At 38.0% G+C, this 12,242-nt stretch overlaps 1 protein-coding gene across 6 annotated transcripts in view; it reads left to right on the forward strand.

Annotated features, from left to right (window-relative positions):
- WDR7 (WD repeat domain 7) overlaps nucleotides 1-12,242 on the forward strand; it is a 377,397-nt gene that overhangs the window by 175,186 nt on the left and 189,969 nt on the right. The window contains exon 21 of one of the 6 annotated variants that reach the window (XM_063795743.1): nucleotides 10,084-10,368. The exons of the other annotated variants lie outside the window; for them this stretch is intronic. Coding sequence (XP_063651813.1) covers nucleotides 10,084-10,325 — 242 coding nt within the window. The 3' untranslated portion in view covers nucleotides 10,326-10,368. Of the gene's footprint in view, nucleotides 1-10,083; nucleotides 10,369-12,242 lie in introns of those variants that run through there. 6 annotated transcript variants of the gene reach the window in all.

Raw genomic sequence — 12,242 nt, forward strand, 5'->3', positions numbered from 1 at the left:
ACAGGGTGACTATAGTCAAAATAATTTAGTTGTACATTTAAAGATAAGTAAAAGAGTGTAATTGGATTGTTGATAACATGGAGGATAAATGCTTGAGAAGATGGATATTCCATTTCCCATGATGTGATTATTACAAATTGTATGCCTGTATTGGAATATCTCATGTACCCCATAAATATATGCACCTACTATATACCCACAAAAATGAAAAATTTAAAAAAAACAGCAAAAAACAAAAAGGATTGTCTTGAGGATTAAATGAGATGATGCATGGAATGTTTTTAGCAGAAAAACTGGAGCATAGTAAGTGCTCAGTAAATATGATAGGTTTCTTGCCTCGCTTCCCTTCTCATTTCCACCATCATCCTTAAGTGATTTGCTTTAATAACATAAATGGTTGATAACTAACATCATTTATAAATCAGTTTTGAGTGACTTAGTGGTGTTTATTCTAGGTAGTTTGACTATCCTTTACAAGGATATAAACTTGCTAGAAACATTTATACTTTACAGATCAAGAAATAAGCCATATCCAAACTACCACTTCAAATTTTCACAAATTTATAAAAGTTGCCTCATGAAATATTGATAAATTATATTTTCTTAAACACTTTTATATTGATTTCTTTTATCACATTTATTGTCTGAGTTGAATTTGACCATGAAGGTGAATTATTTGACGAAACAGACATAACTGCAGCTTTAAAAGAAAAAGTAGCTGAGGAAGAGTTAATTTGCATATGCATAGCTGAGTTCAGCCAGTGGTGAAGTGAGGGGTAAAAAGGAGAGATAATGGAGACAAGCTTTCCGAATGTTCTGATGTGGCCATTTAGTTGACAGTCATTACTAGACTTTAGAAAACATGTTTGGAAAATAATAGACAAGACGGATATGGTCCATGGAGAAAGATACCTTAAAATATTAAATATTAATTAAAATATTTTTTAAAACCTGAAGGTTAAAAGAGGATCTTCACCATACTATCATTAAATAGTCTTGCCGAGAAAGAAAAAAGGGGAAACATTTAATATAACTTTCATACTCGCAAAGGATGGTTTGTCATCAGCTCAGTTTTTAGGAGGGTGTGTTCAAAAACAGAGCAAGGTGCACCACACCAAAATTCAACTAAATGTGAGAGTAGAATATAGACAGTTTTAGAAATGCAGGTTATCAAAAAATATGCCTCCTATGTCTTAAGAGCTAGTGGAGGATGTGTGCCTCCAAAATTGAGGAAGTAAAGCAAGAAAGAGGAAGCCGAGGATCTAGTGATCCAGATAATCTTTATATAACCCTTTATATAACCCTTATAAAACCTGTCTTGCCCCTTGATACTTTCAAACCCCCATCTCATTGTTTTAGGCAACATCCCTTAGGAACGTGCTGCTCAGGGCTGAGCACAGTGGCTCACATAGGAGGATAGCTTCAGACCAGGGGTTCAAGATTAGCCCGCGGCAACATAGTGAAACTTCACCTCTCCAAAAAAAAAAAAAAAAATTAGCTGAGTGTGGTGGTGTGCACCTGTAGTCCCAGCTACTTGGGAGCCTGAGACAAAATGATCACTATGATTGCACCACTGCACTCCAGCCTGGGTGACAGAGGGAGGCCTTCTGTAAAAAAAAATAATAATAATAAACAAACCCCAACCTCCCCCTACCACACACACACACAAAATAAAACAGGACTGTAACCCTCAGAAGCCTAGCCACCCTGAGGGTTACTTGGAAAAGTGAAATCTGAGAGAGAAGCATTTAGGCTGCAAAGTCCAGCACCGCCTCCCCATGTGGAAAGTCTCAGTGACTGTATGGGTTTAATAAGTTTCCTTATGTTCCGAATATTTGGCAAGTTCTAACTGTTCCATTTTCCAGGGTAGGCTTGATTTCTGCTCCCGAATCTACTCCCTTGTATAACAGATTTACACTTCTGGGTGAGAAGTTGGGGATAAATTATTGAAATATAAAGAGAACCAAGTAAATAACAAAAGACAGTTATTGACTGCAAGGAGGGAAAAAAAGCAGTGCTGATAAAGTTATCAAAAACCACATGATTGAGTTATGAATAACATGCACAGATTGTGAAACTATCAACCTTAATTATGATATAATTTTATTAAGAACTGTGATATAAATTGGGAGGCATAGGAGGAAGAAGGCAGGAGAAAGCGTGTGAATGTGGTGTGTGTATGTGATGTGAATGTGTGAATGTGGCGTGTGTATGTGATGTATGCAAGTTGTGTTTATGTAAAGGAGAACCCAATTTTTATTGACCGTAGTGGAGGATCATAAGTTTAAAAATAGATAAGTCTAAAATTGAAAAGTTAGAAAATAACAACACAGGGTTTTCTAAAGTCAAATGTCCAACAAGTCTTTGTTTTTTAAAAAATGGGGAATATTGGATCCAAGCAGCTCTAAATTGGTTAGTGTACTGTCCACATATACCAGAAGTCTGCAGCGAATTGTTAAATATGATTTGGGAGCACTTAGAAGAAGTGAGAAGCAGTACAGGTGCCCTGAGTTTACCACACTCTTGAATTTTATCACAGTGTTTCAGTTGCGTTGATTTTGTTGCCCTTCATCATCTAAAATAATTTTGATGTTTTGGTGTAAAATGTATACGATTCATCATAAAATGACATTTATACTCTTATGGGTTTTCACTACACGCAGCACACAATAGAAGGGGTCATTCTTCTGTTCATGGAAAGCTATTCTTCATGATGAATTTTTTTAAAATTTGGTTTGCCATTACTCACTACTGTCAAACTTGCTCAAGCATCATTGCTAATGCCCTCCTCATTATTTTCTCATGATGAATTTATCAATTGACTTAGGAATTAGGGAAGAGGACTTCTAAAAAATAGGAAAAGGTCTGTTAAGAAAATTCCGGCCATACAGCCCAGTTCAGCGTGTCACTAGTAATAATTACCATCATGGTGCTACCTCTAGATCACCTCTGGGCGCTGCACTATACATCCTCGATACTTGTGATACTAAGGGTGTCTGACTCATTCAGATATATTTGTGTGGAAGTTTTGGCAGATTCCCTTAAACAAGTGATCTTTCAGTGGGTCTGGCTTGCTGTCCCAGCACACTTTTTTTTGAGATGGAGTCTCACTCTGTCACCCAGGCTGGAGTGCAGTGGCACAATCTCGGCTCACTGCAACCTCTGTCTCCTGGGTTCAAGCGATTCTCCTGCCTCAGCCTCCTGAATAGCTGGGATTACAAGCACTGTGCCACCATGCACAGCTAATTTTTATATTTTTAGTAGAGATGGGGTCTCTACATGTTGGTCAGGCTGGTCTTGAACTCCTGACCTCCTCTAGCACACTTTTTACTGATATGCAGGATGTGGTATTCACTCTGTGCAGCTTAGTGGGATATCTGACAGATGACTGCCACTGTAGAAGCATGATCTTCAGTGTAGCCAGACTAAACTTTGTACATCAACCCAGCCTGGGAGAGTCCCTGTAGGAGTTCATGATACACCGTCTGAGCATCTTTGAACTTCAAGAAATTAGCTAGGAAAAAGGGGAGAGTGAAAGAATTTCCAGAAAGAGTCAAATCCTGGGAGGGAGAGAGAGCAAGAGGTGGTACAGCCATTTGGGAGGAAGAGTAAGTGGTTCCCTGTGAATGTGTATAGAGTGGGAACAGGGTCAGGACTAACAAGAGGGGATGCTAAAGGCAGGCCAGATGATGAAAGGCTCTGTTTGTTGGCTGAGCTGCTTTACTCATATTCAGGGGACTAGCTGGAATGAATAAAGAGTCTAGACCACTCTGACAATAGATGCTGAAAATACTGGGGAATGATGCTGGGTCAAGTGGGGGTAAGCAGTGGTCTAGGTTCCAGCTGGCAGGGGCCCGAACAAAGGTAGTGCAAGTGCTTGAAATGGCATTTGTTTATATTTATTTAAAACATTCTGAAGATGGCCAAATAGGAACAGCTCCCATCTGCAGCTCCTAGCGAGACCAACCCAGAAGGTGGGTGATTTCTGCGTTTCCAACTGAGGTACCCGGTTCATCTCACTGAGACTGGTTAGGACAGTGGGTGCAGCCCATGGACGGTGAGCAGAAGCTGGGTGAGGCGTCATCTCATCCAGGAAACACAAGGGGTTGGGGAACTCCCTCCCCTAGCCAAAGGAAGCCCTGAGGGACTGTGCCATGAGGGACAGTGCTGTCCAACCCAGATGCTATGCTTTTCCCATGGTCTTCGCAACCTGCAGATCAGGAGATTCCCTCGTGTGCCTACACCACCAGGGACCTGGGTTTCAAGCACAAAACTGGGTGGCTGTTTGCGCGGACACCAAGCTAGCTGCAGGAGTTTTTTTTTTTTCATACCCCAGTGGCACCTGGAACATCAGCACATCAGAACCATTCACTCGCCTGGAAAGAGGGCTGAAGCCAGGGAGCCGAGTGATCTTGCTCAGCAGTTCCCACCCCCACAGAGCCCAGCAAGCTAAGATCCACAGGCTTGAAATTCTCACTGCCAGCACAGCAGTCTGAGGTCAACCTGGAATGCTTGAGCTTGGTGGGGGCAGGGGTGTCTGCCATTACTGAGGCTTGAGTAGGCGGTTTTCCTCTCACGGTGTAAACAAAGCTTCCGGAAGCTTGGACTGGGCAGAGCCCACCGCAGCGCCACAAAGCCACTGTAGAAAGACTGCCTCTCTAGATTCCTCTTCTCTGGGCAGGGCATCTCTGAAAGAAAAGCAGCAGCCCCACTCAGAGACTTTAGATAAAACTCCCATCTCCTTGGGACAGAGCACCCGGGGGAAGGGGCAGCTGTGGTTGCAGCTTCAGCAGACTTAAACGTTCCTGCCTGCTGGCTCTGAAGAGAGCAGCAGATCTCCCAGCACAGCGCTAGAGCTCTGCTAAGGGACAGACTGCCTCCTCAAGTGGGTCCCTGACTCCTGTGCCTCCTGACTGGGAGATACCTCCCAGCAGGGGTCACCAGACACCTCATACAGGAGAGCTCTGGCTGGCATCTGGCAGGTGCCCCTCTGCGACGAAGCTTCCAGAGAAAGGATAAAGCAGCAATGTTTGCTGTTCTGCAGTCTCCACTGGTGATACCTGGGCAAACAGGGTCTGGAGTGGACCTCCAGCAAACTCCAGCAGACCTACAGAAGAGGGGCCTGTTAGAAGGAAAACTAACAGAAAGGAATAAGCATCAACATCAACAAAAAGAACACCCACACAAAAACCCCATCTGAAGGTCACCAACAGAAAACACCAAAGTAGATAAATCCATGAAGATGAGGAAAAACCAGCACAAAAAGGCTGAAAATTCCTAAAACCAGAATGCCTCTTCTCCTCCAAAGGATCACAACTCCTCACCAGCAACGGAACAAAACCAGACAGAGAATGAGTTTGACGAAGAGACAGAAGTAGGCTTCAGAAGGTGGGTAATAACAAACTCCTTGAACCTAAAGGAGCGTGTTCTAACCCAATACAAGGAAGCTAAGAACCTTGATAAAAGGTTACAGGAACTGCTAACTAGAATAACCAGTTTAGAGAAGAACATAAACGACCTGATGGAACTGAAAAACACAGCACGAGAACTTCGTGAAGCGTACACAAGTATTAGTAGCAGAATTGATCAAGCGGAAGAAAGCATATCAGAGATTGAAGATCAACTTAATGAAATAAATTGTGAAGGCAAGATTAGAGAAAAAAGAATGAAAAGGAATGAACAAAGCCTCCAAGAAATATGGGACTATGTGAAAATATGGGACTATGGGACTATGGGAGGAATAGCATTAGGAGAAATACCTAATGTAGATGAGGGGTTGATGTAACCTATGTAACAAACCTGCATGTTCTGTACATGTATCCCAGAACTTAAAGTATAATAAAAAATAAAGCATTCTAAATATCTAAAGTCCTCTAGGTTTATAATTAATATAAGCTAATTGGTACCTAGTATTAAATAAAACATTCCAATAAAATGAATGTCTGCGTTACAAACGTCAGTTAAATTATGTTGTATAAGTGGGTTTTTATGAATTTGGTGTAGAGAATATTAGTGTCATTCATGTGCCATATAAAAATCTCTTCTTTAACCCCCACCTCATTTTGCTATATAGTATCTTAAAGTTGGAAAGACTTATTCATAATCTGGTAACTAGATTTTATATTCTAGACCAATCTTTCCCATCGCAAAGAATCCTTCATACCACATCACTGAACATAAAGGTTACCGAACTTTTGCTTACACACTGTATTAATTTTCCTATTGCTACATAATAAATTAGCACAAATGTAGTTTAAAATACCCACATTTGTTATCTCATAGTTTCCATGGGTTAGGGAATCTGGGTTCAGCTTAGCTATGTCCTCTGCTCTAGGACACAAAAGGCTTCAATCAAGGCATTAACCATGGCTAAGTCTTATCTGAGGCTTTTGGTCCCCTTCCAATCTCACATTCTTAATGGCACAATTCAGTTCCTTGCAGTTATAGGATTGAGGTCCTCAGCTCCTAGAGGCCATCCTCAGTTCCCTGCCATGTGGCCCTATCCATAGGCATTTCCCTTCATAACAGCTTGCATCTTTGAAGACAGCACAACAATCTCTCTACTAGGTGACAGCAAGGTGGAGTCGTATATAGATTGAAACCTAATCATGAGAGTGCTGTACAAAGTAATCTTATTGTGGAAGTGGCCTCCCATGACTTTGCTGTCGTCCACTGGTTAGTAGTAAGTCACAGATCCTGCCTTTACTCAAGGCCAAGGGGTGGTATAACGATGTGACTCACTGGGGGTTGGTTACCTTAGAATAGTCTCCCTACATACACACCTATCCAGTTGTGGGGCTCACTGCTTGCAATTTCGTTCCTTCCATATTTTGCTTGTTTCGTTTGTGTGATAGAGCAAGAGATCTCCCTCCTTGTCTTCTCCTTGTCCTTCAACAATATCTCGTGTGACCTGATTTCTAGACCCTTCTCTCTTCCATTTGTATGTACTATGTTTTATCAGTGATATTCCTTAGAAGGTGGTACCCAGAATGGACCATGCCCCCACTAGCAGACCAGTGCAAGTATTACACAACTATTTTCTTCCTTTATCTGGGTGCTGTATAATTTTGAAATTAAACTGGTTTACTTCAGAAGGCATCCCACATTTTTGTCTGCTAAAAGTGGAATCGTTTAAAATGTCAGATTTTATATGAAGTGCTATTAATTCAAGTCTTCCCAGTTTAGAAGCAGGGCTTGATATTTGTTCTTTCTGCTTTCCATCTTATTGGTTTGAGCCCATCATCCAGACTTGGAATCTTTTTCAGTGCATTAGTTATTTCTCCCTGCTTTATGACCTCTGTGAATGTGATGAACAAGCCTTCTGTGTTGTCTGTGTTGACTAGTTAACTGCTGAGCAGGCCCCAGTAAGACTCCTGCAGCACAAGGGTAGGGATCTTCTCTACCTTTTCATCAGCCCTGACGTCACTCTCCAGATATGGTTTTTCAACTCAATATAAAGTAACCCTTTTGCAGTGTCTCATTAGCTCAGTGTTTAAGAGGCTATGTTCTAAAGTAGAACAAGGTATACCACACCAAAATATCAATGAAATGTGAGAGTAGAATAGAGACCTCTTTAGAATATCAAAAAACATGCCTCCCATGTCTTAAGAACTAGTGAAGGATTCACTAGTTCTTCATCTTGTTCATAATTCAGATTTATTCATCTTGTTAATAATAATACTCTAATAAGAGATTTCTTCAGATGCTGTACTAAGATCAGAATATGTGCATTAGTGGACAGTGTAGGTCTATAATTTACATTTGTAGTATTGTACCTAACTTATAAGTGTATAAAGGGATTTTAAAACATTCTTGACGTGCCTTGAGTTGCAGTAATTTTGGAAATATGCAGTTTTTAAATTAGCAAGCAACAGCATTAATCATCATCAGGATTTTCAGAGGTCACCTAGAGAGTTATTGCCTGGATTATTGTTGTGGGATAGGGTAGGTATATGTAAGTATCTGGTCAAGGAGATTAGGAAGTTATACATGTCTCAATAGTATGTGAAACTCATTTTGCTCGCTTTGCATCTGCTGTCATTTTTGTGACAAATATTTATTGGTGGAGTATTTATAAGAATGTATAAGTTCTTGATTTAAAACTTATGTCTTATGTTACTAGGTTTTTAAAGTTGACAAAAAGTTATAGTAAAACAGGTAGGTATGAGATTATTCACATACTATATTAGATTTAAATATCACTTTAAGAAAAGTTGGTTTGGGATAAAAAATAAAAATTCAGGTTCCTCTGGTATTAAAATTGTGATTCTTCTTGATATTTAGATATTTGCAGTTGACTGTATATGATTCATGAAGTGAGGCACCTGATGTATAAGTGTACTTTATGCTTTTCTAAGAATAATTTTCTTTGAATATGAGATGCTTTCTTTAAAGCTTTATGAGTTTAGTTTTAATTTTAAGGAAAATTAAAAGAAAAATGTGAAGATTAATTGAAAGCTTTGTAGTCATGTACAAAGTAGTCATGTAAACTACTTACAATGTTTTGTTGAGTGGTTAGAACCAAACTTACACAGATATTTTCTTATTCTCTTCCAACTGGAGTTCGTTCTTTTTGAAGTAAATGTGGCAGGTGCAGTAAGGCCACTTTCCTCTCATGTCTGGCCAGGATTCACCTAAATTTTGGTGAAGAGTGAAAATATACAACAAATGAAACTGTCTGCCACTCCCAAGCAACCAGCCCCTACCTCACTGTTGCTGACAATGTAGGGCCTCACCAGTCAGCCCCTGGACAGGGCTCCTGCTGGGCCTCATTTCTGAGGGTTAGGGCGGATCCTGTCAGCACATGTTTTGGGATGTGATTCCCTCACCAGCCAGTCACACAGAGATCAAAGACGTTTTTAATTTGCGTTTAACTACTTTTTGAATAGCCATCATCATGCTAGCAATTGCTATTGTATATCAGTCAACCCTAGACATGCGTGCTTTTTTGAAATCTGAAACAGACTTAACCTCTCCAAATGCTGAATATGAAAATATTCATTCTTTCTTGCATCTATTTTCATCTATTTTCCATAAAATTATCAATAAAAGAAGATAATATGAACACAAAGGATGATTTTATTTTACTTGATTGATGCTTTGTAATGATTTTCATTATTTGAAAGAAGCCTTTCAACTAAAACTTCTAAAAAGATAGTCCATTAGTCAACGGGAATTTTTATATTGGCATATAACTTCAAATTAAAATAATTTAACAGCATTTTCAGTAATACCTTTTTGTCATTTTAATAGGATAATTATTAGTGTATTAATTCTTCTGCATATTTTTACAGTTTAACAAAAATCACTCATTGAATATCTTATATTCAAAGATGACTTCTCAGAGCTGTGACTGATAAACATCTGTCACACAACAAACGTGTAAACAATTTGTCCTTTGTCAAGTTTATGAGCTGACATCTGTTTGAATGACAGATGTCAGTGCAGTTAAGATGCAATTTAATTTGGGAAGGTTAATCTAAAAGTCACTCACATTTTAACCATTTGCATTTGAAAAACAAATGTGACCATTGCTGTCAATATAATTGGCTCTTTCGATGGTGAGAAAGGATGAACACACAAAACTAGCAACTATTCAGATAAAGCTTTTTATGGTTATGACTTGTAAAGAGATCTCAAAATTAGTCATTGTGACCATTTTGTGAGCCATTGTGACCAGTCAGAAGTGTATTGATTAGCAATAGCTGACATTTCAAAATGGCCGTGTAGAAAAATGTTATTGGATTTATTAATGTTTCTCATCAGCTGTAATCACCAACAAGTTTAAGTAAAAATGTCACAAGCTGAATCTGTTTAATAATTTGCTATTGAAAAATTTTAAACAGGTTTTATTACCTCTGATTTTGATTAGTATATTAAAATGCCACTTTGTCAAATCATTATTAGTGAATTTAAGAAGAAACATAAGGGAAAAATAAGTGAAAACATAGCTTGGGAATTAGTTGAGATATTGAAGGATTTTGATTTATTGAAATGAAATTTATATAACATTAAGCATTTTATAGTGAATAATTTGATGTGTTTTTCTGTTTTTTGAGACAGAGTTTCGCTTTTGTCGCCCAGGTTGGAGTGCAATATGCGTGATCTCGGCTTACTGCAACCTCTGCCTCCTGGGTGCAAGCTATTCTCCTGCCTCAGCCTCCCAAGTAGCTGGGATTACAGGTGCCCACCACCGTGCCCAGCTAATTTTTGTATTTTTAGTAGAGACGGGGTTTCACCATGTTGGCCAGGCTGGTCTTGAACTTCTGACTTCAGGTGAGCCACCGTGCCCAGCCGATTTGTTTTTAAGAATAGAAGAACATTAAGAGCTGACATACTACTATTCCATAACTAAGATGGGTACATATCAGTATAAAATGAAGGACTAGTACATTTCTATTTAGACAGAATTCTGAGATATTTACGCATTTACATCTTAACCAGCATTATGAACAAGAATAAGAGTGTTTCAACAAAAGCACTGCATTATGATGATATATAAAAGACAAATCTGGGTTTGTATTATTTAAGTCTAAGCACTCAGCATATGCTAACATTTGTGTGTCATTGTTGCTTTATTATTATTATTATTTTGCCTTTTATTTCTTTATACCTGAAAGTATGTTCTTTGATCCTTATTTAAGTTCTTAGACATTTTATGCTAAAGCAGGGATATACAGCTTAGAGAATTTTAGGTTTGTATTCTTTGCTGTTTATTGAACTGTTGACTGATTGTACCAAACTGGATCTCCTGCCCTTGAATAATGAAACAGTTTGAGGAAGTTAAGTATAGTTTTCCTTAACATTTTTGGACATCTGCTGATAGAGTATGGACACAAAATCTTTAGTGACTAAATTTCTACTTCTAAATTTGTACATTTTATGTCTATTTAATTTTGATCCTGGGACACCCAAGAATGTGAACAACAAAATTGTTTCCATAGCAGAAAGTTTTAAAAAATTGTTTACTGATTTAATTGTTTGGTACTAATTTTAATTTTGCTACATATACTCAAAGCTGGGAAAAAGACACAGCCTGTATTTTAAGGTCAGTCATACAGATTCTCATGAACTGGAATTAGAACTGAGTGATGTTTATATGCGATGCTGTATCTTAAGGAGCTTAAGCTAAGTGGGATGTGAATTGTTTTGCGTATTCAATATGTAGAGCATGTTAATCATCAACATCATTTTTAAGGGTTTGAAATTTCATTAGCTTTAAGTTTTTTTATAATTAGATACAGGATTAAATAGACAAGCTAGAAATATATAAAAAGAAATATGTTAAAGCAAGACTTTTATTACTTTCAAATAAAAACTGTGTATGATTATTTTAAAGATTATTAAGGCTTCTTTGTAATTAGCATACATTTATTCACATAAAAACCTTAACTTATTCACCATTCTCCGTATTGTTTATGCTCTATACTTGTGTGTTTAACAAAGCTAAATTAACACAAAAGAAACCCAGTTTGATTCAGCATAAGTTTTCTCATAATTCATATATTTTTATTGATATATAAATAGTTGTACATATTTTTAGGTACATGTGATATTTTGGTACCTGTATACAATGTATAGTTATCAAATCAGGGTCTGCATAAATTATTTGTATTATGGAAATTTGCAAGCACACACAAAATTAAAGAGAATAATATAATGGACACCCATTTACTAGTCAGCTTCTTTAATAGTTGTCAGCATATAGTCAGTCTTGTTTCATCTATTCTTCCCTTCACTAGATTATTTTAAAGCAAACTCCAGATATCATATTATTTTGTCATTAATGTTTCAGTGTGTATCTCTTACTTATAAGACTCAACTTACATGATTAATAAGTTGACTCAACTATGACTCGTCTATAATGTTATTAAAATTATTACTATTCTTTAATATTATCTAACATTAGGTCAGTGAATTGACACAAACTCTATAGTATTAGCCAAGCTATACTAATCTAGGTTCTTCTGTACCAGAAAATCTCATGGGAGAAAAAAATAGTATAAAGCAGAAGACCATGGCAATCAGCCACTTATTTTTGAAGTTGATAGAGTATTTATGGCTTATAATTAGATGTACCTTGTATAATTTTGTCCAGGTGGAATATTTTAAATCATGGGGTGAGCCTATGGAAATATAAAACTGAAAGGACTCAGCCAGGCGCGGTGGCTCACGCCTGTAATCCCAGCATTTTGGGAGGCTGAGGCAGTCAGGTCACGCCATCAGGTGTTAGAGACCAGCCT

Source organism: Pan troglodytes, chromosome 17, assembly GCF_028858775.2.
Source record: "Pan troglodytes isolate AG18354 chromosome 17, NHGRI_mPanTro3-v2.0_pri, whole genome shotgun sequence".
NCBI lineage: Eukaryota > Metazoa > Chordata > Mammalia > Primates > Hominidae > Pan > Pan troglodytes.